Consider the following 24,537-nt stretch of genomic DNA (forward strand, 5'->3'; position numbering starts at 1 on the left):
CACCATGTAGATCCATCAAATTTTGGATCACCACTTCCGGGCAATTCTAATTTCTTAATTTCGTCCATAAGGCAGATCTTTTGACCATGTCAAAGGCCTTTGATAAGTCTATGAAGGCAACATAGAATTTCAGTTCTTTGTTTCTTGCCGCTCTTACTTTCAGTAAATTGAGTATAAATTTGTTAGGGGAAGTTCCCCTCCCCCTAACAAATCCCAATTGACATGGGTCTCTATGTCCTGTCGGTTCACTCCAATTTATTAGGGCTTTAAGCAGTATTGAGGCATAGATCTTACCAGCCACGTCCAATAAAGCTATCGGCCTATAATTGTCTGGGTTTGTTCTTAGGCCTTTTTTAAAGATTGGGACTACAACACTCTCTTTCCAGGATTTTGGTACACTTCCTAATGTTACAATATATTTGAACAGATGGTGTAGAAATTCTGCCCATTCCTCTGGATCATTTTTTAGTACCTCATTCGTCAACCCATCTGGGCCTGGGGCTCTTGAGTTATTTAATTTTCTGATGAGACTTTCTATTGTATTTATCTCAATGTCTAAAAGATTGTTTCCATCTTTGCCCACTTTTGTTTTTATTGTCACAGGGACTTTCAAATCTTGCAATTGGTTATAGTAAGTACACCACTGAATTTCTGAAATCAGGTTGGCAGTTAATGATTCCTGAGGGGCCTCCATTTCATTAATCAGTGGCCAGATATCTGCAGTGTTCCTTTTCCCAATGTTTGTTAGCATTTGTTCTGAATCTGGATTTAACATCATTTTTGTATGCATTCGTAGCCATTTATGATGTTTCTGTTTAATTTTTCAAATTTCCGATTGTTTTCCAATAGTTTGATGGTAACCCTCAATGCTTTTTTCTTTTCCGCAACCGCTCTATCATAGGCATGGCGATGTAATGTTATCGGTTTACTAATTCCTTTTTTGAAGATGTCTGAAACATTTTCAATAGTGGCATATAATCTACTGCACTTTCCCCTCTCCCTTTCCCGATGCACTTTTCCCTTTCCCCCTTCCCATGCACTTGCACGATCTGAATGGTACCTGGCCTAGTAGGATCGCTGTTCTGTCTTCCCTTTGTTCCCCCTGCCTTGCCTTGTCGCACCTCGAAACACTTGTATATAGGCGCATTATAAATGCCATATCATATCATATCATGGGTTGTGATGAATCATTTTGTTGTAATTGTATAATTGTAGAATTTTGTTTTTCATTCAGGAGTGGAATTTTTTCCATTTGGATTCTCACTCTATTTCTCCCGGATTCATTGAAACTGGGTATCCATAAATCTGTTGCTCATACAATGGCATGTTACAGCAGGATACCTTAACTGGGGTGTGGTCACTGGAGTCTGTGGCAATTACTTCTAGTTTTTCGATAAAGTTAGACAGGTTTGTTGAGATTGTAATGTAGTTTAAGATTTCCGCAGATTTGTTCCCATGCCACAAATGTTTCCGCGGAATGTCTCCTTTTGATTTCCCGTTGAGGATTATGCAGTCTCTTGATTGCAAGGCAAGACTCCATGCCACTCCCCGTTTTAGTTTTTCTGTTGTTCTCAGTAAGTCGTCCAAAATTACATTATTGTTTTCATCAATGCATGTGCAATTCAAGTCCCCTGCAATTATCAAAAACGGATCGATCAATTTTTTCCCTCTGTTCATCTATTAAGTGGAGAACATCTGACAGAAGCATTTGGTTCTGAGCAATCACCGGATTCCAGTAGATGTTAATTAATATTAAAGTCTGCTTTTTTTGAGCGTTGGATAATGTAGGAAGTTCGAGTGCCACCATATGTGTATGATGTCGGATTTTCACAGTACAGGATATGCCAATTCAAATAGTTTCTAACTGCAGTAATTTATCCAGCCGTAGGTCTTCCTTTGGTGCCTTTCAAGGTAGGATTTATGAAAATATAGTAGCCCTCCATCAATGGAATGTCCCTTAACCAGGTTTCCTGTAGGCATATGATTTCAGAGTCTTGTTTACCAAACTCGTTTTTTGTCATCAAATGGCTAAAGCCTCTAATGTTCCATGTTGTAAGGGAACATCTTTTTTTTGGGAGTTTTTTGGGAGTTACTGTGTTTGCATCCTTTCTGCTGCTAGGTTTGCCAACCACACCCATTTAGTTTGTTCCTCGTCACTTATCTGTTTATTCGATTCTGTTGCATTGATTTTTTGTGGTTGTCATAGTCCTCTTGAAATTGCTGCTTCTGCTGCTGCGTTAATGGATTATTTCCCATTTTGACCAATAGTTCTATGATTTTTTCATTTAGGTCGAAACCCAGTTGTCTCAGATTATGTGCTTCCATCAATAAAAGTTGGTTCACTAGTTTTGACACAGTATGAATACAAACACGATCTGGGCATTGTTGCTCATCTGGAAATTCTATTAGGGCAAAGTCTTTTGATGTAATTAGTCTCAGCGCTGGCACCTGATTAAACAATCTCACCACATTATTGCGGTTTAGGATCAAACCATTGTTTATTTGTAAGATTCTTTCCAAGAAGAGGTCTTTTCCCTCCTCTGTTTGGGCAAGTTTAATTTTTGGAAACACCAATAACTTTGGCACAAGTCTTGAATTACCCATTTCCTTATATCATTTATTGTCCACATTCTCTTTTGGTTCAATTCCTGATTTTTTTTGGGGTGGTTCTCTCAGGTCTACTTCTGGTTTCTCTATTTTTTCTCTGTCATCAGTCTCCCTATTTAACTTGATACTTCCTATGTTTATTTTAGCTCTACTCTTTAATTCTTCAGTTGTTCTTTCTCTATTTTTGGAAGTTTTTGAAGTTCGTTTGGATTTCTTGAGCAATAATTTATTATTTTTTTGTTTTTCTAAATGTACCTGATTTTCTGTTGCAGATGATTCTGCTTGATTTATTTCTTCAGAGGTCTGTTCTGTCATTTCCATTTCTTCACCTTCATCATCAGTTGAGTCTTCTAATGGTGTATCTTCTTCCCTATTTGTCCTTTCTTCTTCCGATATTGTAAAAGTAGACATGTCCATCAAATCTATGGTAGATGAATCCGATACGTTTGTTTCTTTCATTTCAAGGGATTCTTTTGTTGGGGGGGCATTTTACCATTATATGGGCCGGTGTTGAATTTAAAAGAGGTTCAGTTGGGAATTCCAAAGTCTCTAAGATTGGGCCTAAATTAGATTCCATGTCCATCAGTTACTATATTCACTTACCGGTTGTAAGGTCACAGCCTTCTCCTTCCTCCGCCGACACCCGACACCGGAAACTCAGCTGCACTCCGCTATGCTTCGCTAAGCAGCCAGGTTATGACTGCTAGCGGGTGGTAGCAGGAGGCGGAGCATTCCGGGCCAGGCAACTGCCAGGGAAAACAGACTTTGTTCCTGTTTTCCTGTTTTCCACTTTGCTACATTCATCTGTGGCAGTCTCTTTAATATAGGCTGCAATCTAGATCCTTTTAATGTCACCAGCACAAATCCACAATGGAACTCCACAGAAATATGGCAAAATGTTCAGCACACCGGACACTCATATGCTATCTGGAGGATATTATAAGTCCAATGCTATAACGAATTGCCATGTGAAATAAGTGGCAGTAGGTACAGAATATTATAGCTGAATACAGCTATCATCCCCTGTTCCGGAGCATAAAGGGAAAATAATGGATTGCCATCCTCAGTGAGGACTCACGTCCTTTACCGGCCCTGCAAACCCCCAAACACAGAGGTGAATGCTATTCACTCCCTGAGGTTCTGTTTGGTGTGCAAAACATTCCGAAGTATTTTTTCTATCAGTGATTGGTTGCACATGTATTGCGTGTGCCCAAATCCTCATAAAAACATTGCTGCGGCCATGGGAATAAAATAGGGAATATTTCCCTTTCGCAATTCCCTTAAAGCAAGGGTAACGGAGTGCAAAGGAGAGGGCACAGGGTCGACTAGCTAAGAGGAGCACCGAGGGGAAAGTGACAGTGGTTTGAGATGTGAACTGGGAATTGGGGGCAGAATGAGGGAGGGATAAGCGAGGGATGCCGGGCATAGAAAAAAAGTTGTGGCAAAACCAAGGGAGATGCTTTGGTGGCTGAGAGAACAGAGGTAGTAAGTGACATATTTACATCCACTTTCCTGGCCACGTGATTGGCCAGAGACTACCCTGGCTACTAATGGTATCATTGTTGGGATTGGGCTATTGATTTGCCAACATGAACAGAACACCTGAGCAAGCCAAACATATTTTATGAACAGTACATTTGTCAAAAATCAATACTGAAAGAGAAGCTGTGGACATGGCAATGTTATCGTTCCGCAACAAGGGTCAATTGCGGAGGGGAGTGTGTAGGGTATAATCAAAGGCCCCATAGCAATGGAACTGAAGGGCCAACTGGGAAACTAATCTGCCAGCATTTAGAAAACTGCACGCTGAGAAATGGGGCCTATTTAGGCAGACTATGCGGGTGTCTTTCTGAATGGGAAATCCAGAGAAGGCTAAAAAAAAATGTAATCTGAATGCAGATTGCAAACACACATCACATTGCAGGCTGAGAAATAAATGCAGCAATTATTTTCACTAAAACTATCACCCATCAAAAGGGGGTACACTGTGACCATTCAGAAACACTTTTCAGCAGAAAAATGAACAGCAAGTAATTAAAAATGTATGTTGTAATGACTGAAAGAAACAGCCCTGCACTTTCAGCGCAAAAGCAACGCAAACGCTGATCAGTACAACACACTGTGTGTCAAAGAATGAAGGCTGATGTCAGATAATGCAGTATGTGAGTTCATTTCAGACAAGGACAATGGGCCAAATTCACAAGTGGCTTCCCCCCCTGTCAGCCTGTTTTGTGCATTCTAACTGTTTACAACTGCAATAAAAGGTGGCCCGAAGGGTGTTGAAAATTAAGTATCCTTAGGCCTAATGTTTCTGAAGGCAGTTCTGAGCAGGTAAATGGCTCTAGCCTGTGCATGGGAGAATTGTGGTGAGGGGGATCTCTGTATTACCATGGGTCCAGGTGTTTACGAGCTGCAGACTACACTTCAAATGACAATGGGCCTCATTACACGGTAGGCGGTAACCATGGTGCTATTAGTGCCATGGTTGCCGTCGGTATTTTACCGTGTCCGCCTTGGTGGATGGCGGAATTACCGCCCTACTCCAAGGTGAGCAGGGGCGGTAATTCCCCATTCACCAAGGCACTTCCCCATTCCCATTTTTGCCCCCATAGGGCATAATGGGAATGGGGAAGGCGCTAATTACGGTACCGCAAATTGCGGTACCGTAATTAGCTCCAAGGTCCCTTTGCGGCACCCTACTTTAACGGCTGGTAAAACCAGCCGTTAAGGTCGGGTCCCGCAAAGGGAACACGTAGTAAGGCTGTAAGGGTTTACCGGTACCGGTGCCCTTACCAGTACCGGTAAACCCTTACCGCCTAACATGTAATGAGGCCCAAAGAGACTAATAAAAACACTGGCCAAGAGAAGAAAATGGGGCTGTGGACAGGAGGTCTCCACTTGGCATAACCTAAAGATTTCCTATTAATTTTTAAAAGGACTATTATCATTTATGCAATTTTCTCAGAAACCATAACTCATACTTCCTTAATTGATGTGTCGTTTTTTTAGATAGTATCTAGGTGATTTTCTTGAAATAAAATTCATCCGCCTGCAACTTGGGGAATGGTAATGTCGAGGTAAAAGGTGTTCCTGGCTGTTATGAACATGTCCCAGATTTAACGGTTGGCGAACTGGTGGGATATTGGGGGGGGGGGGTAAAATTAAGAATGTGGGTAATAAATTACATGTTCCTATATCCAGCTGTCATTTTATTTAATTCCCCATGATAAGCTGAATTGGAAAATATATATATATTATGGAGGTTACTAGTACATTCTGAAGTTTTGCTACATAACATATTTTTGCCAAAAAGTAGACTTGAAAACAAAAGGGGATTTCAGATGGAAGTTGACATATGTCTGTGCCAGACTTCTAAATCAATCCATAGACAGAGGCTGGGCTTGGGAGGTGAGAGAAGGGTAACTGTTAAATCCTGGTTGTGAGAACTCTTGATGGTCTCCTCACTGCTATATAACGTGGATTCACTACGGGAGAAACGAGAGAGATTCTGAACTGTACCATCTGACAGCCACAAGGAAACACCAGAGGAGTTTACTGACCATTGCATCTGGGTGAAGCTGTCTATTGCAAGGAACACCTAAAAAGCAGCCTGGACCACATTTTAAAGAGCTGTGGGTCATCCTTGAGATTGGAGTGACTAGACCCCTGCCCTGTTCTCCAAGAGAGTCCTGAGATGCAGCTGGCTTTCCTGAACTTTAAACAGAGGCTTTCAATGTAAGTAGAATTGAGCCAATTGAAACCAAAGCTGTGGGAATCTGCTTGCCTTAAAACCTTTAAATGTTTAGTGGGTGGAGGGGGGCAAAGCTGTGTAGATCATTAGCCTTTTTAACTAAAAACATTACCTTAATAAATTCCCATTGACAGAACACCACTTGGTGATTTTTGCTAAAATTTCCAATTAACAAAGCTCATTCCCAGTGTGTGCTGAAACTTATAGACTGTAATTTAATTGGGTTATCTTTCTGTTCAGCTTCCCCAACACAGGCCCTTAAGTGGGGGAGGGGTCTGAAATCCAAAATCTTCAAATCATCTCAATGTTTACCATCAAGCTTCTCCAACACAGGCATTTATGGAGGGGGGTCTGATATCCCAAATTCTTAAATCATCCCAATTTTTCTGTCCGACTTTCCCAATGCAGACCAAAGTAGGGGTGGGAGGGTCTGGAAAACCCACTGCTAAATCACCATGTGTTTAAGTAGTGCTACTCCTTTAAGCCTGCAGGAAAACCAACATTGTACAGTGTTGCCAACGTAAAGTGATGTTATCCATGGACCAGTGTGGATAATCATTTATTTAGAAATTTTTATAAAGAAAACTATTGTGGTTCAAGTGTTCCCAACCAGATTGTGTGAGTTATTTATTTAGAGGGAGGTTTATTCTGTTGTGCCATGGATCAAGTGGTGTGTGACATTTCAGTATGATTTTCTATTACCTGTCATCCAAATAAATACAAATATATTTCCTGTACACCGGCCTGTTTCTTGGCTCATTAGTAGCTCAGGGGAGAGATCTAAGGGGGTATGACATGCATCAGAAATAGGGTTGAATAAATAACTGGCATTAAACCATTTATTGTGTAACACCTAGATTGGGATAACAAGGGGGGTCCTGAGAGACTCTCTACCAGACATGAGTCCTGGTTACAAGAGCCTTACCCAGAGTCTTTAGCTCACTATCTTTCACAGAGAAGAAATATCCCAAACATATCAGTCTTTGTCCTGCCCTGGGGCAGTCCAGCACCAAAATGCTAAGCAATTCTCCTCTGAACAAGAGTACCAACAGCAACCCCAGACACGTGTTTCGGTCTGGTTGAACCTCATCAGTAGGGTGTTGCTGTGCCTCTCTAAGAATAGTGGGGCAAGGGGTCCACGTCTGGATTCCCCTAGTAACTTAGGGTGAGACCCAAAGTTACTTGAAATAAGAAATAACAAGGGGGGTCCTGGGAGACTCTCTGCCAGACATGAGTCCTGGTTACAAGAGCCTTACCCAGAGTCTTTAGATCACTATCTTTCACAGAGAAGAAATATCCCAAACATATCAGTCTTTGTCCTGCCCTGGGGCAGTCCAGCACCAAAATGCTAAGCAATTCTCCTCTGAACAAGAGTACCAACAGCAACCCCAGACACGTGTTTCGGTCTGGTTGAACCTCATCAGTAGAGTGTAGCTGTGCCTCTCTAAGAATAGTGAGCAAGGGGTCCACGTCTGGATTCCCCTAGTAATTTAGGGTGAGACCCAAAGTTACTTGAAATATGAAATAACAAGGGGGGTCCTGGGAGACTCTCTGCCAGACATGAGTCCTGGTTACAAGAGCCTTACCCAGAGTCTTTAGCTCACTATCTTTCACAGAGAAGAAATATCCCACACATATCAGTCTTTGTCCTGCCCTGGGGCAGTCCAGCACCGAAATGCTAGGCAATTCTCCTCTGAACAAGAGTACCAACAGCAACCCCAGACACGTTATGGCCCGAAATGCTCAAGAAAATCCGAGTCAAATGGTTCAAGTCACAGCTTATCTATAGTTCCACTTACAGATAGTGGAAGAGCGAGTGCAGAAGAGTGAGGCCTGTGCGCGGAGTCAGATTGAAAATCTAAATGAGGTGCAGAAAGAACTTAAACAGAAGATCAAGCACAACAGAGTCATGTGTTTGAGTTAAGATAAGAAACTCTCATGGAACAACTACACAATTAGTTAAAAACCCAGCAGCAAGAGAGTGCAGTGCGTGAAACACAGTTTTCTGAACTGCAAAATGCACTAAAGAGTGTGTCGAAAATGTTACCACACTGCAATATAAGATAAATGCTCCGAATATTTATAATCGAAGGATGTTAGATGAACGCATGGCCTTTCAATTACAAATAAAGGAGTTGAAAAATGAAAACAGTCAGTTAATTATAAAAGGAGTTAATTCCCAAAAAGACTTTGATCAGATATACAAGCAGGTACATACATTAAAACAACAGAAAATTCAATTAGTGAAGGAAAATGACCTTGTTAACCAGGAGAATAGTGTCCTTGCACAAGAGGTGCATCAGTTGAAAATAGATGACTGACTGCAAATAGGCACCAAAATGTAGAACTCATGGAGCATGTGAGGCAAGCGGAAGCTGATCTGTAACCGGCAGAGCACCACAGTGTAAAAACACGCACAAGAAGGAGATTGGTATTTTGAAAGCAAACTGCTTTGAATATGCACGCACAATGCAGGCTGCACAAAACAAAAATGCGTCAACTAAGAATGAAATCAGGGAATTGAATGGTCGATTAATGGTCAAGAGTAAAGTGCTTGAGGCTAATCAGGCCCTGGTCACAGAGTTAAAAATCCAGCTCTCTGAACACCATAAGGAAATAAGGATAGAGAGAAGCAGGTGAGAGAGTTTGGCAAATGAAATTGAAAATTGCATACAGGCATTGAGGCACACTGACCAACAAGGGTATGGGAAAGGGCCCTCTCATCCAGGGGTTATGCCCTCCCCATCAGATGCGAGCACTGGAGGCGAACTGCAGCAACGGGGCACAAGCAATGTAGATGGACAGTCCACCACAAGGCTCCAGTACCATCAGGAGTCCTAAATGACTCTACCAGTCACCAGGTAAGCCCTACTGGACTTGAGGGTCATCCGTGCTGCTTTATTCAGAACGGATGCTACATGTTATGAATGATATATGCATTGTATGCATTTAATAAATAATAGTGCCTTCTGATGCTGAGTGCTCTTCTTGGCCCATTTAGCTTTGTGCATCATGCATTCTCCTGACCTTTTGTTACACCCTCGCAAATGGCTGCTGTTTTCAGAAGCACTGGGCTTCTTTCTGCTTGCCTGATGTCCTTGCAGTGATCGGCTGCAACTTGAATCTTCTGCACCAATTCTGGGAACGGCAGGTGGGCACCAGGCCCCCGAATCAAAGGCCCACTTTAAAGGCCCCTGTCTGAGCCTGTCTGAGCCTGTGAGAGCTGGAATGTCCCTACACTCTCCCCCTCCCTCGAACAATGAACCAGCCTCCATATGTAGCCTACACCACCATGCTCTCTTCAGACCATCAAGTGAGTAATGGCTGAATGTTCAACTGCCTCCTCCTTTAACAGACTCTGAACCAGAAACAAACTGTGCCTATTTCGTTCTGTCTTGTTTGACTCACCTATTCTACCAATCTGCATTGCATTCTTTGACCTAGCACAAAAAACATCCTGACCGCCAACCATGGCCTACCCATTGCAGACACCTATGTCAGTGCAACTTCCAGACAGATCTTCACCAACATCCTCTTCTCCGTACCCTCCCCTGATCTATGGACTCCTCATCTCATCTCTACTCTCTCCTTTCATGTCCTCTTCCATTGATGGTGGCACCAAGTGGGAAGTCCTCTTTGCGGGCTTCGCATCATCTAGGTGTACCATTAATGTCAACCACACTGGCACTATCTGGGTTCAGGGTCCTTAACCCAACCTCCTTCTCTTCGACCGGCGCCTGCCAGCCCTCATCAACTTCCTTCCTACATCTGCCTTTCCCCTTCACACTCTCTCTGTCTCTCCCCCTCTGACTGGTGTACCATGCCCCTGTACCCCTCCTCGGAAAAGCTTCAAAGGCGGAGGCCTCCTTCATCTAGCCCACTTTCAACTCTTCCTCTCTATGACCCCTTCAGCTAATCCAGAATAGGGCAGCAAGATTTATCCTTGGCCTCAAGCCCAGGAACCGAATCTCTCCTGCCCTAAAAAATCACTCCCTCTGCATCATCCATAAGGCTGTCTGGGGCCGGCGACCATGCTATCTGAAGCTTGCTCTTACTAAATACTCTCCCTCTAGACCTCTACGCTCCTCTGGCAGCAACTCTCTGTGTGTAAAGCATCTCACTAAACAGAGAGCCGGAGGGTGATCTCTTTCTTCAGTTGGCTCCCTCTGATGGAACAGCCTCCCCCTTCCTCTTCGTCTTGAGCCGGACTCCATCAATTTCCAAAAGCTCCTTAAGACTTTCCTTTTCACCTCCTCCTTCCCTTATTCCCTCCTCTGCTAACCTCACAGTCACTCTGATTGATGACCAGGACCCTTATGTGTCCTTTGGGGCCCTGGCCTCCCACACCCATCACCCCAGACTCTGCCTACACACAGCACTTGCCTCTGCACCCAATGGCCACAGCACTGAAGGCCTCCACTTACCTACCTACTGCAGATCAATGCTAACTAGCACTTACTATACTGGGCACTTCATCTGCTGCTCACTCACTCACCAGTACAGGCACTCCAGCACTCCCCCACTCCATCCTCCCCTTTTCTCTTTCTGCACTTGCACGTTCGGAATACTCACAAGGAGGTTTGTCATTATCCCTCAGTGTATATATTGTTTTCAATACCAGGTTCCCTCCAAGTTGCCCTTTGGGTGTTTTCAAACACAATTTACTTGTTGTGTAAATGTCTAACAAATGCAACATAAATAAATATAATTAAATGCCAGTTAACCACAATTTCCTATGGGCTGACAACGACTAACCTCATGTTTTCCACCTACAAAGCCCAAGGAAATATGAGGCAACTAGACTTACCCACACCTAGCCAAACCTATCCAGAGGCCAGTCTTTATCTGAGATTGAGGAGTACTCACCTCTATCACACAGAAGGGAACTTGGCCAGACCAGTGTGTCCTGGGAAGTTAAGAATAGTCCAGTGAGTACTGCAGACCATGAAAAGTCCCTTGAAGGGAAAATTAAGGAGTTGGACTTAAAGAAAATCAGATTGCAGAGAGACCACCTAGTTCGCTTCGCTGGAGAAGAACATTTAAAGCTTCAGCCCAGGAGGGGCATATTAAAAACCTCCTTACATTTAGGGAATGGGGTACATTTCCCCAGACTATTTGTAAGGGGGGAGACTACACAGTTGAGTCAGTCTGAGGAAGGACTGGGTATTATCCTGTGCCAAAAGGTGATTACAGGGGTAATGACCCTGAGAATTCACGGAAGCACAGGAAAGAGAAGCGTAGACCCTGTGGTTCTGGGAGGTATTCACAGTCTAATAGCAAGAGAGGGAGTGCCTGGAAGTTAGGGAATGGAGTACCAATAGAAGCTCTGAGTCAGAAGGTGAATGGACTGCAGAGAAAAAAGGAAGACAGGGAAACAAAGAAAGGGTTTTGTCAAAGACCCAATTAGACAGATCAAGGTCATAAAGAGCTTCATGACCCCATACCATAAAAAATGCTACGTATTCGGTGTGTGAACATCTAAAATTGTATGAACAAATGATATCATTTGGAATAAAAAATGATGTAAATTGTATGGAGTTTGTAAAATTGACGTTTTCCCCAGAGTACTCCAGCTTCTTTTCGGGACTGGAGGACTAGAATCATTATAAATAGTCCACCTATAAGGTGGCCATTTTGAAACATTCTTCCATACATAGGAACCCACAAGTTGTCCGTAAGGCTGCATATAATTTGCGATGTGGGGAAGATCAAGCAACTATAGAGTCTTTGCCAGGAGTTCAAGCTGGCATTTGCTCAGACTTCCCTGAGGTGAAAACAAATAGTAGTGAGTTCATAACTACATATTTTCATGAGCTCCTCAAGTACATAATGACTCAGTTGGTGCATGGTTTTCACGAGCACAGTACCCTGGATTGGGCAATTGAACAGGCCACCAGGATCTATGAGGTCCAGAAGCCAGCTGAGAGTAAAAACACCCCCAAAACCTCCAAACCATCTAACACCCCTGCTGCTGCTTAGGTATCAGAGGTAAAAACCTCCCCTACATTGGTTCTGGCTGGAGATGGGGGGGTCTAAACATACTCCTTCTGGCAACAAGCAGAATGAAAGGCAGAGGAGACTCTCAGACCCAGCCCAATCGAATGGTATTCAGGCAGGGTCCTAGAACACTGATCCCTCTGACCCTTTCACCTATGTCACCCATAGGTACAACAGTACCAAATCAATTCTGGGGGGGTATATATACACTCCCCCGGCCCAAAGGGGGGGAACCAATTGGGTAAGTACTGCCCCCAGAAACTTCCCTCCAAACTTCCCACGGGAGAGAAGCATCACTCCACCTCCCATTCTGACTTTTCCCCAGTTATCCCCTGAACCAGAACTTTCAAAATAATCCTCCTCTCTCTCCTGATTAAAGGACAATAGATCCCTGACCCTGGAACAAGGGAGATTCGGGATGGAACATTATGGGGAAGAATTTCCAGTACCTGAGCTAATCCTGCAGAAGGGACAGTTATCTTTTCGGGAGAAGCAGAGGTATGACTCGAAGCCTCCCTAAAAACCAGAAAAGGTCTTGCAACTCAAGCGACAGGTCCAGCAACTGTCTGGCAACCCGGGGCACATGCTGAGGGTTCAGTCCAACTCTCAACCTAACCATGCTTCCCAAAATGTCCCAACGCCCAGGGCTGGTGCCCCGATGGGAACTGACAGGAGGAAACATCTGACAATCCACAAGTTCCTGAGAATGGGGCCCCGGTGAATGGGAGATACCAAGCCCTAGAGGAAGCTTCCTTTCACACCCAGACTGAACCCCTAGAAACCTCTTAGCCTGATAGTGACTCTTCTACCCCCAAAATGTTAGAACACAAAGAGCAATTAATAAGTAATAGAGGCCTATGAAGAGCCGACTTTGTTGAAGAACTCCGGATTATCCCCTTTAAAAGAGAATAATTCCTGGAGGATTCAGGATCGGGGGATTGGGTCCCTGAGTGGGAAAGGGTAAGTATGGAGATTGACCCAGAACAAGAATGTGAGCCAGATAGAATAGAAACAAACGTGTGCTTCCCCAAACAGGTTCTGAAAACTGCCCCCAGGAAAACGAGGACTCAAACAATCAGAGGAGAAAGAGGACTACCCTAATCCACCCATTGTTAGTTGTAACATTTTCTTCACAGATTCCATATCTCCAACACAGAAAATTGCCCAAGATCACAGTGTCAGATTTCAATATTATGAAAATGACTACCACGTTGTCAAATAACTAACACTTTCTTTGCACTTTGGAGGAGAAAGAAGGCCAATTGTATGCACCGGTCAAGGTTGAGGGTCGGTGTGAATGATCAGATCTGGTGGATACTGGATCCCAAGCCATACTCCTGTCCAGAAAGGACTTTGGCCAAATAAACTCAGGACTGGGGGAGGGCCACCAAATTCCCCTCACACCACTTCCTGGAAAACGTAATAATGTCGACAGGAATGACATTTCCGTCAAAGGGACTGCGGATCTGGTAATAGAAATGTGGCGACATCAAGTTAAACATTCGGTGATAGTCGTGACTCCAGAGGACACACCTTGTTTACTTGGGAGCGATCTCCTTAGGAGGTTATCACCTCTGATCGACTGTGTAAGCAAGGTCCCCGATTAACCGGACTACAAAATTGAAAATTAGTACGTAAGCATGAATGCTACCTGTTATTTAATTGATCAATCTTCTGAGAATGTAGAATCCCATTTCAAGAATAACCAAGTCCCAGACATCCCTGTCATCTCTGTAGGAGATCAAAATGTTGATGTGAACCATTCTCCATTCTGGAAAATCAACCTTCCACCCAGTTTTAAGTGGCAATCCACACTGGAAGTCCAAATCAGAATAACCATTGAGTCCCGTAAACCAGTTGAGAAATAACCAGCTCGATGTCTGGTGGGCATTGTGAATAAGGCAAACTGTTGTTTTTCCCCATACAGTTAAATGTGGGGAAGGAGTCGTGCTCGCCAGAGTATGCCTGAATAATGGAAGGAACTTCATTAGTGAAGGATTAATCAGGAATCACCAAAAAGATCAGACCATTCTCACATTTACATTGATTGACAAATGGGAAATAGGTCTGGAAACCCCAAATTCCAAGCAACTCCTGCCTAGCAGGTGTAGGCTAAAAATGTCTGTTGGCAACAAAAGCTTAGAACTTAATTGTGAGGTTGTGAGAGATGTCCCTTCTGCCTTTTATTTAGTCAGTGACACTCACAATCAATTAACAATCAATTTGGACCTAATTAATAATAAAGCCTGGTCATGAATGGGGGGCTAACCCCCTGGGATTTGACAACACTGCAAAAGCATTTTGGTCAGCTACATTGCTACCTTTTGCGGTTGAGGTTCAGGTGCGAGAAGAGGTTACCATCGCAGGACAGGTGCGACAATTCACTATTCCCCTCAAAATTAAGCATGGAGGGAACCTCAAACATTAGGACGCCTATATACATTTCAATTCCCTCCTCCAACAACAAGGTTTGCATTTGAATCCAACACCATTGGTAGACCAAGAAAGGTACTCCATTTGAATATTGGTGGAAAACAGTGACCCTCAAAGTATCACTTTGGGGGCAGGCACTTTTATTGGAATGGTGGTTCATGTCCAACATTATTCTCTTTATTTAGGTAATAAAATCATGGGACCAATCCCAAATGACTGTTTTGACATCAGTGACAATATTCCTCCAGGAAAGCTTTTTCCTAGGCATGGGTGGAATGTCATGGTGTACTCTTCCTGCTCCTACGGGGTGGAAGAGGTGACCTGTGCCATCAGGTGGGAGGAGGTAGTGTTCAGAGTCAAGGACCACTATCTCAGATCCCTCGCCAGGTCAACACCATCAAAGAGATCATTCCACTCAACTGGAGGATAGCGTTGAAATTGCCAAGCCAGAGGTCTTTCCAGGTTTGTTTGTTTGTTTGTTTATTTATTTATATGGCGTACCGGACCAGAAGGTATGAGGGCGCAAGCATTACAGGTATATTCTCAGCTTAGTTACAATACTGTACATTATTTCCATTATTATACAAGGGTGCAGTGAGTAGAAGCAGTTACAAGGGTACAGAGTAAAATTACGACAGAGTTACAGGTTGAACAATTTTGTAGTAGTTGCAGGGTGTCATTTATTGGTCTTTGTTCTTAAGCCACTGCATGTAGTTACGCCTAAATTGGTGGTAGGTTTGAGGTGCTCTCACAGAGGGTGGTAGTGTCTTTCAAGCAGATGGTCGAGGAAAGGATCAATCTTGCTGATGCCTGTAAGACCGAGGAGCAAAGACAAAGGCTGAAACAGGTCTTCCTAGAATGCCAAGATTTCTTTTCAATGGATTCATACGACTGTGGACGCACCACCCTCATTCAAACACCATTCCCATGGACCCCAAGATGGCTCCAGTATTTGTGAAACAATACCAATTACCTCTTGCGTCCACTATTGAGAATATAGAATCCTGTGGGATAATTCATCAGATCCACAATACCTTCAACAACCTAGTACTGGAGATACTCATACCCAACAGCCAATGGAGACTATGTGCAGATCTGCGGGAGTTGAACAAACGGGTCCACATGTCAAGATTACCATTTCCCTACATTGTACAGGGGCTGCCCCAGATCCAAGGGTAAAAGGTATACACCGCCATTGACCTGACCAACGGCTACTGCACAGTACCTGTGAGTAAGGAAGACCATTATGAGCTTGCCTCTACTTTTGAGGGGCAGCAGTATACAGCAACCCGAACCCCCTTTGGATACATAAACTCCAGCAATGAGTTCAACATCTTTCTACATGAGGCCATGCCTCACTTGGGCAAAAGGGGAAACCTGGCCTATGTAGATGAAAATCTGATCAAGAGCTCAACTGTGGAGGAACATATAGCAGAAATCGGTTGTGTTATAACACAGTTACAGAAAGCCAGAGCAAAACTGTCCTTTCAGAAGGCACTGTGGTGTAAGACTCGAGTAAATATCTTGGGGGAAAAGATGGGCCCTGAGGTTGTTAATCCCCAGGCAAAGAAGGTGAAACCCTTATTGAAACTCAAAGACCCTACTACTCTCTGAGAAATAAGAAGCCTTCTTGTACTCACTAATTATAGCTGGAAGTTCAATGAAGACTACGCTGAGGTCACTTGTCCCATGGTCCATTTGTTAGGCCAGAGTCAAGTGGTGTGGGGTCTGGAACAAGCTGGGGCAGTTAAACAGCTGAAAAGAAGACTTTCCCAGGATCCTTGTTTGGCTTACCCCACAAAGAACAAGGAGTTTTTCTTTGAGACGGGGTTCTCAGATACTTGCTGAACAGTGGTATTGTATCAAAAGCATGACAATGTCAACAAAGTCATCTTGTATGTGAGCAAGACTTTGTCCTCTGTGGATGAAAAATTCAATGACTGTGTCACAACTCAGAGGTTGTTTTCTGGTCGTTGCAGATAATCCTTCTCCTAGGGAAGTTCCTTTCACTCAAGGAACCTTGGGTCTTTATGGTGATGTGCCAAAGACTTCCCTCCCAAGAACTCAGCCTACAGGGATCAATACACCTGGCAGGCCGGGGGCTTGAGCGAAAAGGCCGGAGCAGAATCATCAGAGCTAGAGGGACAAAGAACAATACAGTTGTTCAGGAAATGCAGCCAAGTTGTGCCGGAGAATAAACAGCCAACACCGCCCACAATTACCCACTCTTACCTGCTCCGTAGGAACTAAATACCAGTAACCTACTAGTATCGAAATGCAGAAAACAAGGAGGATGAAGGGGTGAAGAGAAGGTGTGCCAGTATCCTAGGAACACCACGGTGAAAGCAGCAGGGCGTTCCAAGAAATGTTCAAAGTAATCCAGTGTCAATGCAGCAGCACGTCCCAAAAAAGATTCAAAGCAATCCAAAGTGTAAACAGCAGAGCGTCCCAAAAAGGTTCAAAGCAATCCAAAGTGTAAACAGCAGAGCGTCCCAAAAAAGGTTCGAAGCAATCCAAAGTGTAAACAGCAGAGCGTCCCTAAAAAGGTTCGAAGCAATCCAAAGTGTAAACAGCAGAGCGTCCCAAAAAGGTTCAAAGCAACAGGAGTGGGCAAGGAAAGAAATGAAAAGATCCGGGAAGCGAGCGTTCACCTCACGCTATTTCCCTTACGGAAATGTTCGGGTTATCGGGTCACCAAAACTTGAGGATTTAGAAGTGGGAGGTCAATAATGGGTAAGCCGGGTTCATATACTCCAAGGGGAACAATCGAAGGAGGCAGGCGTCGGGAGGCAGACAAGGACAAGGCAAAGACAATAACTTGATTCAAGCGCCAGGTAGTCAAGGATTCAAACGGGTATCCGGGAACAGAGCTCGTAACTAACAGCAGTTTAGGAGCACTTGATCTCCGGATAGATGGGAGTTAAATGTAGTTCCCAACAAATGAAAACACAGCAACGTCATGCGTGTATGTCACGTGGCTATAATAGCAAGAGTTGTGGGAGTTGTAGTTTCAAGGAGTTTTACGTGCCGGATAGCGCTCAGACAATCGCCAAGGCAGTTTCCAATTTAGCCGAGACGTGACAGACTGCGAGAAGGCACACCTGTCAACGGGGTGGGCATTGAAATCTTACCGCCCATTCATCCACGGGGAGCACAGCATTGTTGATACTCCTCACCAACCCTTGCAATATCTCCAAAGTGACAAAATCTGGGTGGTGAATGTCAGTAATTCCAGACTTAATTCCTGGATTCTGTCAATGCAAGGCTTTCCTGAGGATGTCAGACATGGCAAAACCAAGAAGAGTCCCCTATTACAAGGACTGGCGGACTTGCATGATTGTGCTCAATAAAACTGCCTCAAGGACGAAAGTCTAATGACCAACAACAACATGAAGGAGTACTTAACTTCCCCACACAAGGTATATGAAGAAGACATGAGTCAGGGGCTACTCTCAGTTTATATGGATGGGTGCTCCTACCATGTTGAGAACAGCAGGGAAAATAACTGGTGGCTGGTATTTGAATGCCTGGGTTAATGATACCCCAGAACCCCCTGATGGTTACAAATAGTAATCCTGAAGAAATCAGGTTGCAGAGTTGATTGTCGTTCATCAAGCCATGCTCACTGCAGTGTACCACCAACTCAATGAACTGGTCATAATCATTGACTCTGATTATATCAGGAATGGATTTGTTGCACACCAGATCAACTGGAAGAATCGAGGCGTTCTTTGTGCCAACAATAAACCCTTAAAGCATGTCAAACTAATCTGGTGACCTCTAATGATATGACTATCTATTGGAAGAAGATCAGAGGCCCTTCCAAAACAGATGGGAAAAAAACAGAGCCTTGCACAGGGATTTCATAGAAACCAAATATCTGCTGTGCGAAATCCAAGTTTCTGCTGTCAACAGATCACAAACTCATGCAAATAGTGAACTCTCTGCTCAATATCAACCCTGTTCACCCGCAGACAGAGCTCCCCTACAAAAAAGGGGAATGACACTGCCTTGGTCAGATATGCAAGTCAATTTCATTGGGCCAGTGATTCATTCTTCTAGAAGAAATAAGTACATGTTGACTGTGACATGCTGGTTCACAAAGTGGGTAGAATCTCTTCCAGCCCCGAATTGTGAGGCGGAGACAGCTGCTGCACTAATGATCAATCACTTCTTCTCTCGTTTCGGCCTCCGATTGAGTCGGATCGAGGAAGTCATTTTACCAGTGAGGTGATGGCAAAGATGTGGGAGATTCTAGGGGTAAAAAGAAAACTCCACATTGCCTAGCACCTGGCCTCAAGCAGGGTTGTAGAGAGATACAACCAAAAAATTGTGAGTATCTTAAAGAAGTTTGTGGCAGACTCTGCACCCAGTTGGGACATCCAATTACCGCTTGTGCCTTTGAAATTGTAGATAAAAATATCACCTGTTGCCTACAAGATCTGCATCCCAAATGAAGAACAGACAAAAGAAAAATGGATCCACATCAATCAGTTGAAAACTGTAATCCCATAGACAATTTACGATTGATTGAGGAGTGAAATGAAAGTCGAGCAGGGAAACCATCCAAGGAGTGAAAACCCTGGGTGGAGAATTATAACAGGTGAGTATTTTAGTTGATATTCTTTTGAATTTGAAGTTTTAAAATCAAAGTTTATTTCTAGGTAAATATTTTCTCTTGCATGCCCATCTTCTGGGGAAATGTAATGTGTAAAAGTACTCAACCTGTTTTTCTTTCTTTTGTTAAATGACAAACTTCCCGAACTTCCAGCCTGGAGGCAAGAGGGGAGTATGGTGAGAAACCCAGCAACCCCGGGAAAAAGGAAAAAAGGGGAGCCATGCTCCACCCCCAACCCAGAGACAGAAGGGGAGTCTGAAGTGCTCACTCCTTAATGATGGAAATTGAGCCAGACGGGCTACAATGAAAACAAAAAAATAAGAAAAAGAAAAAGGGACTTTGGATAAAACCCCACTCTGCCCTGCTCTTCCCCTCCAAAGAATCCTGGAAGAACAGGGAAGGGGCATGTGCGGTGTAATCAAAGGCCCCAAGCCAAGGGAACTGAAGAGCCTACAGGGAAACTGACCTGCCAGCATTGAAAAACCTACACACTAGACAACTGAGCCAATTTAGGCAGGCTATGCAGGTGTCTTTCTGCAGGGGAAATCCAGAGAAGGCAAAACAAAAATGTCATCTGAGTACAGAATGCAAAAGAACATCACACTGCAGGATGAAAAATAAATGCGGCAATTCTTTTTACTGAAACTAGCACCCATCAAAAGGGGATGCACTGTGACCATTCAGACCCACTTTTCAGCAGAGGAATTAACAGCAAGTAATTAAAAGTGTATTTTGTAACAACTGAAAGAAAGAGCCCTACACATTCAGCGCAAAGCAAAGTGAACTCTGATCAGTAAAACACACTGTGTGTGAAAGAATAAATGGTGATGTTAGAAACATGAAGAATGTGAGTTCATTTCAGGAAAAGGACAATGGGCAAAATTCACAAATGGCTTCCCCCACTGCCAGCCTGGTTTGTACATCCTAATTGTTTACAAATGCAATAAAACGTGGTCCGAAGCATGTCAAAAATCACGTTTCCCTAGACCTGATGTCTCTGAAGGCAGTTCTGAGCATGTAAATGGCTCTAGCCAGTGCATGGGAGAATTGGGGAGAGGGGGATCTATGTGTTGCCAAGGCCCCAGGTGTTTATGAGCTGCAGCATATTATTCAAATGACAAAGAGACTACTAAAAACACTGGCCAAGAGAGGCAAATGACAATGGGGACAGTAAGGATCCAGTTGGCATAACTTAAACATTTCCTATTAATATAAAAGGACTATTATGAATGAGTCCTTTTTCTCATAAGCCATACGTCGTACTTCCTTCACTGATGTGTCATTTTTAAGGTAATTTCTAGGCGGTTTTGGTCAACTGATATTCATCCACCTGTGACTTAGGGAATGGTAATGGTGAGATAAAAGGTGGTACTGGCTGCTATGAACTGTCCCGGATTTAAGGGTTGGTGAACTGGTGGGGGGAATTAGGAATGTGGGTAATAAATCATATGTTCCTAACTATCCTACTTTTTGTAAAAAAAATGAAAGAAAATTGCCAAACGGCTGTGCAACATGGTGAAGACCCGGCTGTCAATTTATTTAATTCCCCATGATTAGCCGAATTGGAATATATATATTATGTGAATTGCTAGTTAATTCTGAAGTTTTTGCCACATAAATAATTTTTGCTAAAAAGCAGATTTGAAAGCAAAAGGGGATTTCACATGGACTTTGCCATATGACTGTTCTAGACTCATAAACCAATACAGAGAGAGAGAGGTTGGACTTGGGAGGAGAGAGAGGGTAACACTCCAATCCTGGTTACGAGAACTCTTGCAATGAACTGCCCAAAATTGAAATCTTGATGGTGTCATCACTGCTACATAAAGTGGATGCACTATGTGAGAAAGGACAGAGCTGCTGAAATGTACCAACTGACAGCCGCAAGGAAACACCAGAGGTGATTGCTGAGCATTGCATCTTGGTGAAGCTGTTTGTTGCAAGGGAGGCCACAAATCTGTCTTGGCTCCATGGTGAATAGCTGGGTGTAATCCTTGCGAGTGGAGTTCCCAGACCCCTACCCTGTTCTCCAAGAGGGTCCTGAGGTGCAGATGGCTTTCCTGAACTTCATAACACAAATATACATTTTGAATGACCTGTAGTTCTAACCCGATGTGTGAAGATGTTAATACAAGATAAACCAAGTTATCAATTTAATAAAACAGGTGATGTAATGACCTAGAATGTACAATTGAACCTAAAACGTGTTCTCTCATAATGGGTCCTCTCCTGTTGCATTCCGTACAAGTGCTCTTTTCAGGGCCTTTTTTTGGAATAGCGTGTTTAATGTTGTTGTTGTACAATACATTTCGGGTATTGTTCCCTTTTCATGTTATAACTTAATCGTTGGGATGAACCCCACAGAATCATTGGCATCCTAGTGTGTATCCTTTTTCCTGAACTTTAAACAGAGGCTTTCAATATAAGTAGAATTGAGCCACTTGAAACCCAAGCTGCGGTAATCTACTTGCCTTAAAACCTTTCAATTTTCAGTTTGCGGATGGGGGCAAAACTGTGTAGATCCTTAGCCTATTTAACTAAAAATATTAATTTAATTAATTCCCCTTGGCAGACCACCAGAGGGTAATTTTTGCTAAAATTCAAAATTAACAAGGCTTGCTCTCAGTGTGCGGTGAAACATATAGACAGTAATTTCATTGGGTAATCTTTCTGTTCAGCTTCCCCAACACAGGCCTTTAAGTGGAGGGCAGTCTGAAATTCAAAATCCTCAAATCATCCCAATTTTTACCATCCAGCTTCCCGAACACAGGCATTTAAGTGGAGGGGGGTCTGAAATCCAAAATTCTCAAATCATCCCAATTGTTACCATACAGCCTTCCCAACAGTGTCCTTTAAGTGGACAGGGGTGTGAAATCCCAAATACTAAAATCATCCCAATTTTTCTGTCTGACTTCACCAACGAACATCAAAGTAGGGGGGGGTCTGAAAAACCCACTACTAAATTACCTTGTGTTTATTTTCTGCTAGCCCTTTAAGCATGCAGGACAACCAAAATTGCACAGCTTTGCCAATGTAAAGTCATGTTATCCAGGGACCAGTGTTGATGATCATGTAAGTGTTCCCAACCAAATTGTGTGAGTTATTTATGTAGAGAGAATGTTATTGTGTTGTGCCATGGATAGAGTGGTTTATGACTTTTTTTGTGATTTTCTATTACCTATCATCCAAAGAAATACAAATATATTTCCTGTACACCGGCCTGGTTCTTGGCGGCTCATTGCTAGCTCAGGTGGAGAGATCTAAGGGGTATGATATGCATCAGAAATAGGGCTGAATAAATAATTGACATTAAAGGGTTTATTGTGTGACACCTAGATTGGGGAGCGGAGGAACTCCCTGTTTTGAGGTTGGCCTCTTAATACACCATTACATGGGGAGGACGGGATGAGCACTTTAAGTGCCCACTGGACATAGAGCAGTGTCGCTCTCACCAAGTTGAGATGGGTAAAATCGCCTTTGTCATCGCTCTGGAACATATGCTCCAGAACAGGAGCACTAAACTGCAAATGTGCCATGAATAGATTGTCATTGCATTCCCCTGTGCATCTATTGTTCTGTTGCCCCTGCAGAAAATCTTCACACATTAGATATCTGGCACTATTCTTAAATTCAAAAGGGTTCAAACAATGTCGCCTTGTTTTTTTATTGGTATTTATTAAGTATTGATCAGTAATATTCATGTTGCAAGGGCATTCTGCAATTTTGTACCGCAACCACTGTACATCAAATATAATGTCAGCAAAGGCATTACAGTCATGCTAGGTGTTGCCCTAAGGCTGCATGCTGCTAACGCACGGCACACAGGCAGTCTGCTATTAGTTGTTTCCACAATGAGTATTAATTAGCATGCATGCCTGCTCTACATTTGTGGGCTGTGTCCCAGCTGGCAAACTCCCCGCTCAATAATTCGCAATGACCGCAGTGTTAGGTGTTAAATTACTGCGCACCGTCAACAACTGAGTTGGTCCCCAGGCGCTCTGGCGGATCTGCAAACGAGAAGGCGGGGTGGGTTAGTAGCGTGAAGAGGGAGTAGTATAGTGAGAGGAATGGTGTTCTGTTGGCAGCTTCAACTTGGTATACACCGTTGAGCTTTGGTGTGAGTATCGGAGCGATGTCAGAACTCGTGTGCTGTTGGTGCGGCTTATGTGTTGTTGCAGTGTCCAGCATTGTGTGTCTGTGCCAGCTTTGCACGACCATTTGCGACAGCACACAGACCTCCACAGATCATGTTCTAGTTTTCATTTGCTGCTGCACAAAACATGCCTTTGAAGAGACACTTACATCTAAAGCTCTTTTGCGACGTCTATGCTTATCCTCGGTCTGAAGGAATGAGAGAAAACAGGCATGTTAAAAAAGCATAACAACATTCCGATCTATTACTGTCAGTACTGGGGTAACCTCACCTTTCGCTTTGGAGTTCTCTGTACTGGATTATCATTATTATAAAACACTAGCACCTCAAACACAAAACTATAAACCATGCTAAAGATGTGATTGTCCGCTTATTTAGTTGTGCTCACCGTAGGAATCCAGACTCGCCGAGTTAGTGGCAATAGCGCCTCATAAAATTGACCATGCTCTACCTCCCACTCACCACATGCAAGCCTCTCCACACAGGTGCCTCTGAGTGGGCAGCCCACACCATGCACTTGCAGGTTACACCCATGAGCCAGGGCATTCATTTAGTGTACAAAGTATTTTCAAGTTAAGAACAAGTTTTGTGAATGTGTACCCAGAATGATAGGGGTTTTGCAACAACAAAAATCAAGGATCTTGATGCTCCAAATCCTGCCACGTCAAGTCATTGTTGTATTATGTATTTCATAACCCTTTCGATGTAGGCTATAACCTTAGCAGATTTTAGTAGGGGCAAACATGGGGGTATTATTTATTTATTTATGATGGCATCTGGCGCATGAAAACCTGATTACAATTGTGTCTATTTATTTATGTTATTGTATTTTTATAGCGCTTTTATCCAAAGTGCTGAACAATGTTTACAACATCAGCACACAAACACATCAAACTGTTACATGTTAAAAAGTACACCCAAAAAACAGTCAAACCAACATAAGCCTATTTAAGTAGGAAAGGCTGAGGACAACACATG

General features: G+C 43.3%; 1 protein-coding gene across 1 annotated transcript in view; it reads right to left on the bottom strand.

Annotated features, from left to right (window-relative positions):
* LOC138515182 (uncharacterized) overlaps positions 1 to 24,537 on the bottom strand; it is a 66,449-nt gene that overhangs the window by 12,850 nt on the left and 29,062 nt on the right. Inside the window, exon 4 of the mRNA XM_069630158.1 lies at positions 23,709 to 23,747. Within this exon, the coding sequence (XP_069486259.1) occupies positions 23,709 to 23,747 (39 nt within the window). The remainder of the gene's footprint in view (positions 1 to 23,708; positions 23,748 to 24,537) is intronic.

The sequence above is a fragment of the Ambystoma mexicanum genome, chromosome 6q (assembly GCF_040938575.1).
Source record: "Ambystoma mexicanum isolate Mex_15411 chromosome 6q, UKY_AmexF1_1, whole genome shotgun sequence".
Taxonomy (NCBI): domain Eukaryota; kingdom Metazoa; phylum Chordata; class Amphibia; order Caudata; family Ambystomatidae; genus Ambystoma; species Ambystoma mexicanum.